The 17,708-nt window shown below is 43.9% G+C and overlaps 2 protein-coding genes across 2 annotated transcripts; one reads left to right on the top strand and one right to left on the bottom strand.

Annotated features, from left to right (window-relative positions):
* The first annotated feature begins 1,288 nt into the window (after positions 1-1,288).
* On the top strand, positions 1,289-2,761 carry LOC100461898 (olfactory receptor 52I1-like). Its single transcript, XM_009246734.3, has one exon. The coding sequence runs from the start codon at positions 1,712-1,714 to the stop codon at positions 2,759-2,761; it is 1,050 nt and encodes a 349-aa protein (XP_009245009.2). The 5' UTR covers positions 1,289-1,711.
* A 3,689-nt stretch (positions 2,762-6,450) lies between these two features.
* TRIM68 (tripartite motif containing 68) lies at positions 6,451-16,019 on the bottom strand. Its single transcript, XM_024255917.3, has 7 exons — positions 15,787-16,019; positions 12,839-13,321; positions 11,027-11,122; positions 9,939-10,199; positions 9,451-9,473; positions 8,805-8,905; positions 6,451-8,605 (listed from the first exon to the last, which is right to left on the bottom strand). Exons 2-7 carry the CDS (start codon positions 13,262-13,264, stop codon positions 8,055-8,057), a joined length of 1,458 nt encoding a protein of 485 aa, XP_024111685.1. The 5' UTR covers positions 13,265-13,321; positions 15,787-16,019; the 3' UTR covers positions 6,451-8,054.
* Between the last annotated feature and the right edge of the window lie 1,689 nt (positions 16,020-17,708).

The raw sequence follows: 17,708 nt of genomic DNA, 5'->3' as shown, positions 1-17,708 counted from the left end.
CAGTAAACCTTAACAACCGGAGAACAATAGTGTCTCTATCTTGATCTGGTTACACATTGTGGTGTCTACATATGTGTCTTCATGTCTTCTCATAATAAATATTTATAAGGATATATGCCTGATATGTTTGCATTTTACAGTACATTCATAGTGTTTTAAAAAGTTAACCAAAAATCAGGGAACAGGCAGTTGTGTTAAATGTTTTGAAGATGTCAAGTAAAATAAAGAAAAAGAGTCACTGGACTGGCAACAGATCCTTGGTGGACATCACTGATCATCTTTGACAAAAATTTTTCAGTATCAATAGGCTGACTGAAATAAAACATTTATAAAAAGAAACAACTAACCAAACCAAATGTCCTGTTCTTTGCAAAGACTGACAACAATTGTAAATCTCCAGCAATACGAATTGAGAAGAAAAGTAAATGGAGATTAAAAAGAAAAACCCACTGAAAGGCATGAAAGGTATGCCCAGTTTAGAGTTTCCAGGGCTGGTAAGAGGAGCAAAGCAGCAACATCAGCTGAGGCTGCCTCTTGAAGAAAGGTGAATTTACACAGGGCAGCCAGGGGAGGAACATCCTGGATCAGAGGTGAGTGGGGAAGAGGCTGTTTGGATCCTCACACTTTTCTTCAGTCCTTGTGCAATAATGTTGAACCCTGAGTTTGTGGCATCCAGAACACATACAGCAGTCTCAAGGATATCCTGAATTTTCCTCTCACTCTTCACTACCATTCTACTTCCATAGCTTTCCCTCATCTTCTCATGATCTGTCACTGAAGATGTCTCACCCAGTGTCCCTACACAGTAAGCCTCCTATAAACTGACTGTGATGTGGAGCTAAGTACTGTATTCTATCTCTTCCATGATATAGGATTTCTTAAGCCTAAGGATTTTGATTTGTTTCATAAGCAACACAGTTTGCAATCATATCCCAGAAATCTGTCTTTTTTGAAGACTCCTGAGGATTCTCACTATGGTTGCTGCTGGAACCCGGGTGTGGAATCAATCAGTGCTAAGCTCTCTAGGAGGTAAAAGGAAGGGGCAAATATATGTTCCATGATTAGGACTGAGAACATGGTGAATGTTCATCTAGTTCTTATCTAACAGAGAAAATGTCTACTGCAACAAATGGAATCATGAGCACATAATTCCATTAATCTATCCCATTACTCAAGAAGGAGCCACATTTCTGATAAGAAGTTAAAAAGGGGTCACTAGAGACAGTATCTAAGGGTAGGCATATGGCACCTTCTCATAATGAAAGCCTTTTTTTTTTTTTCTGGGAGAGGCACAGGAAGTGATAAGCAGGCTAATCTTGAGCATATCTTCTTTTAAGAGACTTGTGACCACAGTTATGGATCACATCTTTCCTATAAAGCTATGAATAATATACATGCACTTAAGTGCATACCATAAAGTCATAGGTAAAGTTTTAGCATTGTCAGTTTAGTCCATTGGAGGTCACTATGGCAGACTGTATGAAAGCTCAGAAGAAAGGTAACTAACTCAGCCTGCGTGGAATAGGGGAAGAAGAAAACAGAGACTTCTTAAAGGAGGTAACCCTTGATCTAATCCTTCAACAATGAACAGAAAGTTTTAAGGCAAAGAATACTGAAGAGGATGAAAGGTGGAGCAGGATAACTTGATCAGATGTCCCTTTTCTGATCCTAAGAATACCACCAAGCTGAGTAGGATTTCCTATCATCACAGATGGGAATAAATTTTACAGGATTGCATCCTTCTCTTACATCATTTATGGATAATAGGCAAGAAGTCTCACCTGTGATGCTGGGTCCAGACTACAACCACACAATGGAAACCCCTGCCTCCTTCCTCCTTGTGGGTATCCCAGGACTGCAATCTTCACATCTTTGGCTGGCTATCTCACCGAGTGCCATGCACATCATAGCCCTGTTAGGAAACATCCTCATCGTGACTGCAATCTGGATGGATTCCACTCTGCATGAGCCCATGTATTGCTTTCTGTGTTTTCTGGCTGCTGTGGACATTGTTATGGCCTCCTTGGTGGTATCCAAGATGGTGAGAATCTTCTGCTCAGGAGACAGCTCCATCAGCTTTAGTGCTTGTTTCATTCAGACATGTTTTGTCCACTTAGCCACAGCTGTGGAGACAGGGCTGCTGCTGACCATGGCTTTTGACTGCTATATAGCCATCTGCAAGCCTCTACACTACAAGAGAATTCTCATGCCTCAAGTAATGCTGGGAATGAGTATGGCCATCACCATCAGAGCTATCACAGCCATGACTCCATTGAGTTGGATGGTGAATCATCTACCTTTCTGTGGCTCCAATGTGGTTCTCCACTCCTACTGTGAGCACATAGCTTTGGCCAGGTTAGCATGTGCTGACCCCGTGCCCAGCAGTCTCTACAGTCTGATTGGTTCCTCTATTATGGTGGGCTCTGATGTGGCCTTCATTGCTGCCTCCTACATCTTAATTATCAGGGCAGTATTTGGTCTCTCCTCAAAGACTGCTCAGTTGAAAGCATTAAGCACATGTGGCTCCTATGTGGGGGTTATGGCTTTGTACTATCTACCTGGGATGGCATCCACCTATGTGGCCTGGTTGGGGCAGGATGTAGTGCCCTTGCACACCCAAGTGCTGCTAGCTGACCTGTACATGATCATCCCAGCCACCTCAAATCCCATCATCTATGGCATGAGGACCAAACAATTGCTGGAGGGAATATGGAGTTATCTGATGCACTTCCTCTTTGACCACTCCAACCTGGGTTCATGAACACAATATCTGCTTAGATCCAGAGCATTCTAGCCAACTTCAAAGATGCCTTAGAGATCTGTGGAGCTGGATTGGTTTACCTGGTACTATAAGGAATTCTAAGATGAAGCTATAAGGGATATCTTTGTGTCACTTTTAAATTTCTACCAATAATATGAATGAAATGTTTCTAATTTTCTGACATTTTTAATGGGTTAATACGATAGTGTCTGAATCAGAGTAAGTTTGGTATAGAATACAGTTCTGGAATTTTTCCTTCTATAGCTTTTGACCTGTATTTCCTACCTAATATCCTACCATCCCCTCTGCTGAAGAAACCAACTGTTTGGTATCTTCCCCTAAACCTGACTGATATTCTCAGAACTGTTCTTTCCTCCAAGTGATTACATGGAAGAAGCTATTAATATATGACCCTGCCCTCTGGCCCAATAGTGATCTCACACCATTTGGGTCGTATGCCCACACCTAGACCAGGGTCCTTCCCAAGCTGTATGGTCTACTGTTCATCTGGGGAGATATAAACTTGGGATCAGAGATGGTGGTAATTCTGCAACACATAAACTGGAAGGAGAAAATTGGGATTGGCCCATGCATCAAAAGCCAATCACCAAGAACAGATGAAGAGAATAAGTCTTTGGTTCTCTGATTCCAAATCACTTTGGACACCCAGGTATATTGTTATGTTCTGTAAAATACCACTTAACTTTTAAATGTATCTCCTATTGTTAAGCTAGTTGGAATTAGTGCACCAATTACCAGCTTTTTGTTTTTAAGCAACAGAAGCTAAGTTAATATAAGTTTGGTTTTGGAAATCTTTCTTGTTGCTTCCTAGTCCCAGTCTGTGGAACTTAACCTTAAGGCATAAAAGAAAGGGATCAAATATACACAGGTCTTTCTTCTTGTGGGCACCTCTCAGGGGGTGTGCTCTGGGATGAAGAGGCTAATAGAGAACAATGTAGATAAAGAAGTTGACAATAGCAAAGACTTGGAATCAACCCAAATGTCTAACAATGATAGACTGGATTAAGAAAATGTGGCACATATACACCATAGAATACTATGTAGCCATAAAAAATGATGAGTTCATGTCCTTTGTAGGGACATGGATGAAGCTGGAAACCATCATTCTCAGCAAGCTATCACAAGAACAGAAAACCAAACACCACATGTTCTCACTCATAGGTGGGAATTGAACAATGAGAACACATGGACACAGGAAGGGGAACATCACACACTGGGGCCTGTTGTGAGGTGGGGGGAAGGGGGAGGGATAGCATTAGGAGATATACCTCATGTTAAATGACGAGTTGATGGGTGCAGCACACCAACATGGCACACGTATACAAATGTAACAAACCTGCACGTTGTGCACATGTACCCTAAAACTTAAAGTATAATTACAAAAAAAAAAAAAGTTGAAATGTAACCACTCTTCTCCAGGTCACTGGATGCTTACCTGATTTTTGGGTTTGTTTTCCCCCTTCAGAAAATCTTGAACTGAGTAATCAGTATATGTTAAAAGAAAAAGATCTTTTATATAAGAGATATGTACATTTGAAAATCTTAATAAAAAGATAATTTCCTACTAGTGTTAAAATTAAAGTGTGAGAAGAAACTGTTGACAGCAAGCTACTATATCTGAGTCTTAACACTTCCTGTCTACTGATAAACAACATTAATTCAGAGTATTAAAAATTAAATAAATAAAACATGGAAAGCAGATAACACAACCTCTGACATATTGTATGAACTTAAAAATATACCCAATACATTTCTAATTCCATAATTTTAAGGGAGTAGTCCTATACTGCCCAGTACTCATATGACAACTCTTTCAAATAGACAAGCTCCTTAGTAACTTAACATCTATACCTTCTACTAATATTAGACTTCTTTACCTGCCAAGAATGTATTCAATTTTTGAATACCAGCAGAGTAGAAATCAGCCTCTTAAAAATCTGATAATGATGCACTGAGGTCCCAAAGGGCACAAAAGTGAAACTTTTTTCCCTCACAACCCCCTAACATAAAAACAAAACAAGATTATGAGGTTACAACATAAAAAAACAAGATTATAAGATTATAAGGTTGTTAAACACGTTTGATAAGATTTTCATTTTGAAATGTCACATTATTCTTTCTCCATAAGTAACCTGAAAAATTGGCTAAGTCCATTAAATGAAAGCATATTAGATGCAATAAAGAATCTGATGTAAAGCAACAAAGGTATAGTCCAGCCTGCACCCCAAACACTAATTTCTTCCCAGCATTTCCATCAGGAAGCTTGCCCTACCAGGTTTGTGTTTCATTCTCATTGGATTTTTCTAAAAGTAGATGGAACCCACTGCTAGTACTCAAGTATTTACTGAACCACATACTTCCCAAAGTATGCTGATTCCTTTCCATGGCTACCCCGAATGGAAAAACCTGTGCTTCTCACCATACATTCAGATATGGCCCCTGGCCCATCACATGAAGCAATGTGTGCTCTTTTAACTAGTGCCTGGGATGCACAGTAGATCCTTCATGTTTGGATTTTAAGAGATTACAACCAATCCTGATTGAAAAAAATGAAGACTGCCTATCTGTAGGTAGTTTTGAACCTAAGGCTTTGCCCCTATGTCTACCTTTTTTTCTTTTTTTGCAGTACCCAGGCATTTTACCCTCTTTGCAGCCTTCTCCCTTAAGGTTCAGGTATTGCATCCCTCAGTTTCTCTGCAAAACAAGGGTAGGCAAAGCTTGTCCCTGCCTTGCAGTGAAGGCTTGCACCAAACTGGGGATGCCACCCTAGGCATTGCAGGGAGCAGTGCAGGCACTCCACCTCCACGTGGCCACCTGCCTTCTGCCCTACTAGACCACTTATGAAAGGTACAGTAAAAGAAATTATCCATTAAATTCATATTTGAACAGAAGTATAATTAGGTATCCTCTAGTTTTTACTGCCCCTTTTAGATAAAAGCAGGTTATTTTTGTTTTGATTCTAGTCATATGAATGAAAGTTCCCTCACTTAAATATTTAATACACACACACACACACACACACACACACACACACACACATACATACAGAGTACTACACTAGGGGTACAATGGTGAACAGACAAATAAGGTCCTTGTTTTCATATGGTTTTCAGGAGGGAAGTGTAATAAACAACTACTCTGTAGAAAAGGGTTTCCAGGCACTTAGAGCTTCAATCTTCTTGTCTGGTCTTAAAAATCAGACAATCTGTAATAATGTGGATTGTTTAACCTTACAAGTCTTCTAACAAGTAATCAGAGTACCCAAACAGGCTTATAAATGTAAAAAACAATCAAACTAACCAAAAAGAGTACATTACAAATGAGGCCATTTCATTCCTTCCTTCATTCTAAGTTTGAATGAATTTATCACCTAACAATTCTCCATTTCTAGGAACCTTCCAAGATTTGTCTTAATAGCAAAAGAACAACATTGATTTTCCCTTAACCCTTTTGTGCCAATTGTCCACAGACATAACTGAAGTCCTTCCTAGGGACCTACTTCTCAATTACCCCCAGGGAATCCCCCGACAAAGATGTTCCTCTAATGGAGGCAGGCTCAACCCTTGGCCAGCACCAGGGTCTGTGACTCACTAGCTCATTCCCCTCCAAGCAGCTGATGGAAACTTCTCCCCTTCTACTGCTAATTCTCAAGAAGCAGCCTGGAAGCATGGTGGGCAGAATGTGTTTATTTCTCCAGTTTGGCCTATTTTAACTCCTACATACATGAACAGCCAATACAATTAAAGTAGAAACACAATTTTTAATATTCCTTATCACAGCCATTTGAAGCTCCTTTCTGCCCAAAAGGTCTAGATTGTCAGCAGAGGCCCTGAGACAAAGGCACTGCTATAAGATGTGGACTGTATCATGGCACGGTGGGAAGGTCACCATGTGCAAAATCCATGGCTTGCCTGCCTCTATGCCTCAGACAGGAACAAATGCACGGGATGGATCTGGGATCTATACAACAGCTCCAGGAGGCAGGACAATAATATGAGGTTTTATGCTGAATTACACCCATTTTCCCAATGAGGACACATAAAACCTCCCAAACATGTGAGAAGTTTCAGACCCAAATATAATAAATGATGTATAGGCATGTGACCTGTGAAGTGAGTTTGTCAACCTTGTTTCATTTGAGTGTGAAAAATGCTTTATAATTTTCATAATCTTATCTTCAGCAGCTTTGTAAGAAACAACTTGCTCCAGGGGCCGGGCGCAGTGGCTCATGCCTCTAATCCCAGCACTGTGGGAGGCTGAGGAGGGTGGATCATGAGGTCAGGAGATCGAGACCATCCTAGCTAACATGGTGAAACCCCGTCTCTACTAAACATACAAAAAAATGAGCCAGGCATGGTGGTGGGTGCCTGTAGTCCCAGCTACTCGGGAGGCTGAGGCAGGAGAATGGCATGAACCCAGGAGGCAGAGCCTGCAGTGAGCCGAGATCGTGCCACTGCACTCCAGCCTGGGCAACAGAGCAAGACTCCATCTCAAAAAAAAAAGAAATAACTTGCTCCATTAAGGCCATTTCAGTTTCCTCATTCATAAAGTGAAAATACAAACTAAGGCTCACAGGTTTTCTGATCCTGCCACTTAGAGAAAAAAGGCAGGACTAGGACACTGGTCTCCTGGGAGTCCAAGGGACAGTGATTTGCCCAGCTTGTGCTTAGAGAGGGAACGGCAGTGGGGTGGCTTGGGCAGGTCTGTGTCCCCCTGCTGCACTGAATTTCTCTTGCCAGGAGGTCAGAGAGTGAGGGCCACATAAAGGTTGCTTAGTTGTAGCAAACCTCAGGGGAAGCATCCTGACTGGCCTCAGCACAACAACCAGCTCTGGGTATGGGCAGCATTTTTTTTGGCCTTTTGGGAAAGCCTATCTAATGGTGTCCTGAAGATTGTATCTACTTCATCATCCTCACTGACTTAACTGTGACACCGGACAGGAATCAGGGAAGAGGGGAGTTGGCTACTACATGGACAAAGTCCTGATCCTTACCCCAACGAGTCACCATAGAACTGCTCTGATCCTCAACATCAGCCCTGTCACGCTTCCTCATGGGATGCAATGCTCATTTGACTGGGCCTCTGCTTTTTAAAATAAGTGGTTTCATGACAGACTTCAGCCTGGTAGCAAAGAGCAAAGGATCAGACAGAGGAATCCTTGGATACTGGGCTCAGCTCAGTTTCAGGGGATACCTGTCAGTGGCTGGGTCCTCCAAGCCCCGTGGGGGCCAGGCCCAATTCCAAGGCCTCTCTGGTTAGGACGGTAGCTTTCTTAGTCCTCCCCATCCAGGGAGCAGATGGCCAGAGGAGCAGTGTTGTTGGTTCCAATGCTGTAGCAAGGACTAAAATAGGGCAGGAGGCGCCCAGGGAAGGGATAGTGGGGGAAAGTGAAGATGTGGGAGCCACAGTCAGTCACATTGTAGAAAGAAATGTCATGGGCCTCATAATCCACGAAGATTCCCACCCGGCGAGGAGGGACTGGCAAGGACAGGAGGGGGTACTCATCGGTGCCTGCTCGGTACTCATTTCCCTTCCTCAGCCTTATCACCCAGAATCCATAGTGGGGGGATAAGTAGACCACCTCCTTCCGGTCTACATTTTGCTTACATACTCCTAGGCCCCACTCAGACCTGTCTCCCACCTCCACCTCCCAGTAGTGCCGGCCTGAGGAGATGCACTGGCTTCCCAGGACGATATTATAGCGGTAAAATCTCTCAGGATTGTCTGGCAGTTTCTGGTTGGTGTCTCCATAGTGCACACGTTTTCTGTCCTCAGACACGATGAGACGGGAGTAAGCAGTATCTGGATCCAAGCGCACATCAGCTAGAAAAAAAGGTCCTGGTTGGTAACAGTGATATAGGGCCGGGGGCATGGGTGAGGGCTCTCTGATAAATTCAGCCACAGATTTCTCAATGATGAGTGGGTGAGGCTGGATGGAGCACCCAGAGGGCACTGAACCATTTTCTTTCTCTGGGAGGGGTCCCTCCCACTGTCCACTACAGTCTCCCCCAGGGTCCATTACCTGCATAGGTCTTCAGGATCTCTCTTAGCCCCAGCACACGGCAATCTGTCTTCAACTCTAAGGAGATTGGTTCTGGCTGCTGCAAGCTCCAAGATTTGCTCCTGGTAGAGGAGGGTGAACCTCAGTGCCAGGAGTCCCAGCTTTGTCACATGGGCCTTATCTTAGTACAGGGAAGAGGGGCTTGGCCAGGGACATGGTGAAGTGCCCCACCCCAGCAAAGCAGAGACATGATGGTTATGGTTATTTGGCTGAGCCTCAAGCTGTTTGTGTGCAGAGGTGAGAACACCCGCATGCCCATGCTATGGGAAGGGCTGGATGTATATTTGATTCTGGGAAGAGGAAGAAGTGCACACATTTTCTGCCAGACATGAAGGAGTCACGGGCAGTCTTTTTTCCTCTTTGAGCAATCTACTTGAAACCACATATTTTATAGCTTCACTTGATATACATTTGATCAAGTACAAAGAAGAAAAAGGAAAGATCAACAAAGATTCCTTAGCCATTACCATGTAAGTGGGACGAGACTGTGGACCAGCACCTGCTTTTCTATGTGCACCGAGTCTGTGCTCCGTCCCTACTTCTGGCTCTAGTTAGGCCTCACTATCCCCTACAGGGCTGCTTAGAGGCTCCAAGGGTGAGAACATACCTGTTTAACACTTCCTGAATATCCTGGAAGGAGAAAAAAAAATGAAACACCTGAGTATGTGCTATTCCTCGTAGGGAACAGACATCGAACTGGCAGGGAGTTTCTCTAGGGGAAGGGAGACAGATACCAAGAATGGAGAGATGCCATGCAGAGGTAAGGAGAAGCCTACGGAAGGATGGAAGAGCAGGCTGAGCTTTGGCTCAACTGGCCAACTTCAGGCTCCATCTCAAGACTCTCGGGCTAGAGGAGAGGGCCTGGAATGATGCCAGAGCTGCCTGAGCACTGCCCCACCTATGACACTACAACAGACCAGGTCGTCCACCAGCCAGGGATAGGGAAACAGCAGGTATTAGCTGGGGAAACACAGGATCCATGATCAGCTGGCAGAGGGCTGGCAGTCCCTACTGAAGGGTAACTGATGCTCTCTCCTGGAGTCTGCGTCTATCTTCAGCTATCACTCAGGGTCACCAGGAAAACCTACTACTCACCTGCAACATCCAGCGGACAGGCCTCTGCGACCTCTCTTTCAATTCTGCAATCATCCTCCACAGGACCTGGCTCTGCTGGATGAGCTCACTATGGTTCAACTCCAGTTTCTGCATGGTCTCTGCTGCCTCCCGCTGTAGGCTGGCCAGAGCTGCTGCTACCTCTGCCCCCAGCTGCCGATGTGGTGGCTGCTTTTTCTCTAGTAATCGCTGGTATTTTTCAAACTCCCATACAATACTTTGTTTTCGGGTTTCCACCTGTATCTGCGGAGCCATGATGGAAATCAGCACTGATACTTTCAGTCACCCAGTATCGAGCATACTGACATATGCATACACACATACTCTGCAATGGTACCAACCACGTGACAGGCTATGCAGGGGCAAAGATAAAGGATACTATTTTTCCTAGCTTCCTGTTCCCCAGCTCCACCACATGCTTCTAGGTCTCTATTGTCACTCTTATTGACTCCAGTAGGGTCCAGGATATTAATACTACATGCTCTAGACTATTTTCCATTTTCAGAATAATGACAAGATGTGTTACATTTAAGTCTCTAAGGCAGTGTAACTTAACTACACTGTTAGGTGGTTCATTTTCATGTTGATATTATATCTGTTCAATGTGCTGTTTTAGATTGGTTCAGTGTTACTTTCTATTGATCAAAAGTTCTAGTAGTTTGATACTTACTGGCCTCAAATTTATTTCAGAGGTGATTTTCCAATATTTTAATAACCAGACTCTTAGCAAATATGCTCTAACTTGGGAAAGTGAAAGAGAAACTCTGCTTTACTAAGCATGATATAAGCCACGCCACTGTGAGCTGACACATGTGAGCACGTGCTTTTCCTTTCTCATATATGAGGATACAAGACCAGAGGTTATCCCTACATCACCATGGAGAAACTGGAATTAAGAGGTGACGTGGCCTACCTAAGGCCTGGGACAGAGAAAGCAGGGATTAGAATCCCAGGCTCTGTGATTTCAAGCCTCACATTCTGCCTCACAGAGATGAGTATGCTACCCTAGGCCAGCTCCAGGACCACACAGGACGACTGACACGAACTCCTTTCCCCCCGAGGCAACCTGCCTTCCAGGTGGCAGTTCGTTTCCTTTCACCAACTTCAAGCTTCCAGGCCTCTTCTTGCTCTTTCTTCAGATGTTCGAGGGCCTCATGAAGTTCCCACTGCAAGAGACAAAACCCTCATGAGGCCACCTCCGGCAGCCTAGGCTTCCTAGCATTGGGAGGCTATGGGAGAACCAGTCCTTCAGGCAACTGGCCACAGTGAAGGCTGTGGGGAAAGGGAATTCCACAGAAGCAGCAGACTCTGCCCAGATGACATCCGAGGTAGCTCTCTGGGCTGAGAATCATTTCAACTCCCACAGTCTCTAAATGTCTGTAAACTGGAAGAAAAGGTCCATTTCCAACCTCTCCTTTCCATGCCAATTTTTATCCTTACCTTATTTATTTTTATCTTACTGTCTGCCAGAATCTTGTTACTTCAAATGTGGTTCAAGTGGATCAGTAGCAACCACATCACCTAGGAGCTTGTTAGAAATGCAGAATCTTGGCCTTACCTTAGACCTGCCAAATGAGAATCTCAATTTTAGCTAGATCTCCCAGGTGGTTCATATGCTTATTAAGGGTAAGAAGCACTTTCCTAGAATAGTAATGCAAGGGATTTCTACTGAAGAGCATAAACTGTGCAGATACACCATTTAATTCTGCTATTTTAACAAAATAGCAACTATTTTGTTAAAATTTATCAAGTGTCAGGTATATTTTAAGCTCTAAATATGCATGTGATACTTAAACAATCCCCTGAGGCTGGTATTAACCTTATTTTATAGACAAGAAAACTGAGGCTTAGAGGGTGACCTATCCAAAGTCATTCAGGTAATAAATGGTTGGGCTGGGATTTAATCCAGCCCTTTACCCCTATGTTATACTATCTCCCTTTTCTAATATTCTCAAAAACAGAATGAGTTAGTAAATACTTTTCATATTTTAGAAATCCCTCCCATATAGGAAAAAAGCTAATTCAGGGGATTTGTCTTACACTGTCACCTTCCAACTCCAAAAAAGAGAATTGAGACCAATGCTGGATCACTGGATCACAGAATCACTGAGATAATGGTTCTGATAAAGATGTCATTATGGGCATCTGATGAAAGAGTAAAGAGAAGCCCAGAAGCTGGAAGCTGATGAGGTTAGCTACAAAAAAGGAGTCCCAGGTTTGTCAGAGATGACTTGTCAAACAAACAAACTTGGGAGAGGAGAAAGAGCAAGAAGACTTGAGTCACAGCCTCTGATCTTCCTTTCACTAATTGGACCTGAAGTCAGAAAGGACCTGAGAAGATTATAGTAGATGACCTCTCTCAATCTTGTGACTCACCCATAGTTTTTTCCACCTCTAAAATAAATTACCATGTTTTCAACTTTCTAAGCCTCACTTTTGTCTATAAAATGAAGGAGTGAAGTGATCCATTCAATGCCAAATGACTACTTGCAGCACTACTAGGAGGAGTTTGCAGGTCAGGTGTAGCCTTGACCATCTATATAAGAGCCTCATGCCTAAACTCATCCAAGGCATCCAGAATCTCAGTTAAAATCCAAACTGTTTTCCTTCACATTCCCAGTACTGAAATCAGCCTTGGGTTAGGAATTGAGCCCTGTTAGGATCTGGGATGGGGTGTAGAGGAAGTGGGAGAGCAGGAAGTCAAGGAAGGCCATGAATACAAGGAAAGGTATAGCTCTCTGTATCAGATTCCAGGGATCTGTGGGTGTCAGGAACCAAAGGAGTTAGCTCTCAGTCTGTGGTGCTGGTGGTCAAGCCCTTGATCTAGAAACAGCCAACTTGGGGCGAGGGTCAGACTGGAGTTGCCAGCTTCCATCTCTCACCTTGTACTCCCAGGCAACATCCTCCATTGGCACAACACTGTGGGCCTCATGCTCTGGGGACTGGCTGCAGGCCTCACACATTATCAGGACATCCTCTTTGCAGAACATCTTCAGCTTTTCCCCATGGCGCTCACACAGGTCACCCTTCAGCCCCATTCCTGGATGTGGCCTTAGCAGACGGACTTTTTCTACAACATTGGCCAGCTGCCAATTAGGCCGCAGGTTCCTTGGCTGGACAGGAGCTCGACAGAGGGGACAGGTGTAACCCCAGTTCTGGGATTCTCCTGGGATCTCCCAGAGTCCAGAGAGACAGCTGTGGCAGAAGCTGTGGCCACAGTCAATGCTCATGGGCTCCCTCAGGAAGGTCATACAGATGGGACAGGCCACTTCTTCCACAATGGCTTCCACCAAGGCTGTGGGATCCATGGTTCCTTCTCACACCCTCCTCAGAACATGAATGAAACCAGGGAGAAGTAGTAAAGGCTGAGAAGAAGAAAAGAAAGACAAATAAGAGAAAAAGGTAACAGAGGAATAGAGAGATCAGTAACAGGAATAATTAATTTCTGGGGGAAAACCACCTTCCTTTTGACCCTTTACTGACCTTCTTTAATAAGTATTGGCCTTTCCAAACGAAGGGTGCATGGTCTGAACGGGTCACATTACTCATACCATGAAGGGGATAATGGGGATCCCTCAGTGAGTGAATATTGGGAGTCCTCGGTTTTCATTCACTTGGTCAACTCTGATTTTCCTCTGGGTTTGCTCTACTTGACTATTACCACTCCAATCATGCTCTACAAATCAGCACTATTTCTCTTAAACTTGGGTAAGTTCACGTAAAATGTGGTATTTCAGTATCTGAAGTAAGGCCATAAATACCTCCAGCCTCACTCTCTGGTATGTTTATATTTACATTTATGTAATTCAAAGTGTCAAAAGGTAGTATGCCAGAAGCCCATTGCCTACAAGCTCAATTTGTTTTCTTGTGTTGCATACTAAAATGTAAAAACTGTAAAGGAAACAGCAGTTCTTTTCCTGTGCCTTTTAAACTCCTGCCCACTGCTCCAGCACTAACGTACTTATTATTCACCAAGATGTCAAGGTGTTCTTCTGAGCTTTTAGTGATATGTTAGAAGCAGAGATGAAATAACATCCCTTGGAGATTAAAACAAAGATCATTTGATGATCATCACACCCATGTTGATGAAATCACTACTCCAGCAAGAAATCTGAGATTTTTGCCAGGGCCACATATAGGCATGGAACTTGGTCAATGGCAGGCTCTTGGCTCAGTTGGCAATATTTATTCATTCACTTTGCTAGTCTGTGTTACCAGCTAGAGTCTATACAAGGAAGGGCCATGTTGATTCTCAGCACCTAAACAGCACCTGCAATGCAGATATTGCTGAGTAAATATTTGTTGAATGAATTAACCAGCTAGACGTAGGAAATAGTTCCTAAACCCAAAATCCTTTTAGCATTTGTGAGGTAAATTGAGAGCATACATTAATAAAAACAAGCACTCTTTGAGCACTTATATGATGTGCCAGGCACTGTTCTGAGCACTTTACATGAATTAAGTTGGTTTATTTCACAACCATAGGCAGAGGCCATTATTGTTCTCATTTTACAGATGTTTGGCTTGGGGCTCTGCCATCTATCTTGGGCAAATTTCTTAACCTCTTTAGCTTTAAGGTATAATACAAATTTAAGAGGAGAGAGAAAAATCACTGTGGTTTAGCGCAGTCCAGTAGCAGGAAGCAGGAAGCAGGGCAGTAAATCTTGCAGGACTCTGTGATATGCCATTGTCAGGGCATGCCTTCTCACTAGACTCCCTGCCTCCTGCTTTTCTTCCTCCCACTATCACTACCAAACTGTGGGATCCAGTATCCTAAAACCCCATTTTGGTAAATCACTAACTTACTAAATAATCTATCCTGGCTCCCGGTTAACAAGATCTCTCCTTGAAACAGCATCTGTGCCCAGCTGGGCAAAGGAATAAACTTCCACACACTCCCGCAAACCCCTCGTCCATTCAATCTACCTGACTTGGGTTCCTGCTATTCTCCCAACTGAAAATGACTTCTACATGATCCTGCTTTTGACGTCATTTGCCATGTATTTGTCCATTGTCTTACTTCCCATACTAGAACTTTTTCATGTGGATAGGGTCACTGTCTGTTTTGTTCATTTCTATTTCCCCAGTGCCAAGAACAGTGCCTCAAATACTTGTTGAATACGTGAGAACTAAATGTAAATGTTGAATTCCAACCGATAGCAGATTGAAAGTGGAGGATGTGTTAATATCCTTAGCTAAGTCAGTACAGACATTAAGAGACACCATCCAAAGTCAATAAAACAATAAATGGGAAGTTGATACCTATTATTTAAAGCTAAAAATGGAAGACCTAAAATAGCGATGGAAAATTGACAAGATTGTGGCAGTAAGAAAGTAAGGCAAAGAAATATCAAAATGATAAATCCTGAAATACAGTGGAACGCATATTATTTTGATTTAGGGTGATAAAAACATCTAAATGGGGAAAAACTAAAAGTGGCAGCCTCTGCAAAGATCTGGGGATGGGTAGTTACTGCTCTTCAAAATAAGACCTGCTTTAATGTTTGACTTTTTATTATACATGAATCACTTTGAGAAAATTCAAATAATTAAACGTTCGGTTGCTTTGACTGTGCCTTCCGTAGGGTACAGCGAGAGTCTGAGAAGGGCATTTGAGAAGCGGGCGGGGCCTGGAAGACTTCCAGTTAGGACTCCAGCGGGAAGGGAGTCGAGGGGCGGGCGGTAACCTCCGGAGTCAGGGAGCAGCTGGGGGACAGTAAGCTCCTGGCCTGGCCACAGGGCGTTGGGCAGGTCCCCAGGGCAGCGGGCGGGTGGGGGTAAAGTGAGCGTGCAGGATCTGACTTCAGAAAAGGCAGAGTTATCTACCCACCTCCCTCCTCGGCCCGGACTGGCGCTTCGCGGCGGAAACTCAAAGTGAAGAAGCCTGGTTCCGCAGCGTCCAACGGCCCAGCGTCAGAAGCTGCCGTTCCCGGCAGCTCAGCACTTACGGCCAGAGAGCGGCAGAGGCCCAGAGCCCAAAGCCCGGCAGCGCAGGCCCCGTAGCCCGCAGCTCCCAGAATACTACACCCGGCTCTAGGCCCCGCTCGCAAGACGGCAGCCAATGAGCGGCCGGCTAGGCCCAGGTTGGCTTCGCCCAGGGGGCGGTGTGTTTGTGGGGGCAGCCAATCACAGGCAGGGACCGGGGTAACCCTAGCCAATTGGTGATGAGACGGGGGTTTCGGCGCTTTTAGGCATGTCAATGTTTTTTCTCTACTTCCTGGGTTTTCTGGTCCCTTCACCCACTCAGATTCCCTAAACTGTAGAGGGTTCCAGGAGTTAGTTCTAGGATAGGTCAAAGGATTGAGGCTCCCAAATGATGCCGCTCAGGCACTGCATTAAGAGAGGCTCAGGTGGCTATTCATTTGCCAGTTTGTCTTGTTAAACTCAGAAGCCTGAGATTGGCCAAGTCTGGTTCTGTGACCTATCTTAACACAGGGTTGGGTGCACATATGGTGTGGACTCTGCTGTTCCTGGCAAGATTCGCGACCTCTCATGGTTCCAGGCTTTAAGTACCGGGTTCTAAAACAAAACAAAACAAAACAAAACCCTCTCTTTTTTCCTGGCATACTCTTATCCTTCAATACTTCAGCAACCAGCTTGTCATCACTATTGCCACAATCCACTTTTAAAGTGAAAAACAGACAACGGAGACCAGGAGTTGATGGAGAAATGGAACCCCTGGTCAAAAATTGTCATTAAAAAAGGAAAAAAAAATTAAACAACTGGTATCCCTTCCTCACCCAAACACATAGACACATGCACGCACACACAAAAACTGTTACTTAAGACAGTGATATGGGTTTTTCTTTTTACTCCCAGAGCCTTGTCCTTCTCTTGACACTTAGGTTTTAATAAGCAAGTGAAGGCATCTCCTATCTACATAGAAAATAATCTGGAAATCTTCCAATTGAAGCTCGGTTCCAAATTATATAATATCTTAATTGTTAGGACAGATACTCCAGAATGCTCATGCCAGTGTCTGAGCCCAGGCCATGGTTAAAATTCTGAATGGTGAGGCCCAGAAATTTCCTGCAACAAATAGGGCTATGAGAAAAAACAAAAGTATCTTAGGTCTGAGCTGTACCCTCTGTCTCACCCAGTTTTGGAGAAATGGCTGCTCTAATAGAATAATGAATGGATTAATTGAAATAAGCCATTTTAAACATTTATTTAACATCAATTTTCTTGACAATATTTTACTGGGTGCTGGGATTACAACTATGGGACATATAGTCTCTGCCTTTAAGGAGCTGAAGGTCAAGTTGGTTGTACCGCTCTGGAATCTCTGTGAAGTTAAAACAGTTAATGGGGAGATCATTTTCATGTGTAAGGTGCAATTTGTAACTATGACCTACTGTCAAGAACCCTGGCAATCAGGGTACCTGGGGGTGGGGGCTTGTGTTCATGTGGGGAAGGCTGGAGAGAGGGCTTTTGAAGACAGATCAGTTTACTTCCAAGGCATAGAAGCTTTCCTTTACAGATGTCTTCAGAATGTTTTGTTTGTTTATTTGTTTGCTGTGAGACAGGTGTGTCCAGGTGAGGCTCTGTCGTGAACAAATTCCACAGCTGTAGCTGCAGACCCCAACCCTCTGCCCTGAATCCAAGATAGACCAGGACAACAAGATGAGTGGCTAACTGTAGGATGGTGTCCATCTGTGCTCTAGGGGAGGAGTAGCATCAAAGGAGGAGCTAAAACTGAGAACTTTTGGGGCACTGAAGAAGTAGGACTAAGGAAGAGTTAGGGGGTTAGTA

Source organism: Pongo abelii, chromosome 9, assembly GCF_028885655.2.
Source record: "Pongo abelii isolate AG06213 chromosome 9, NHGRI_mPonAbe1-v2.0_pri, whole genome shotgun sequence".
Lineage (NCBI taxonomy): Eukaryota > Metazoa > Chordata > Mammalia > Primates > Hominidae > Pongo > Pongo abelii.
The sequence above is the reverse complement of the archived record's forward strand: the minus strand, read 5'-3'. Positions and strand labels throughout refer to the sequence as shown.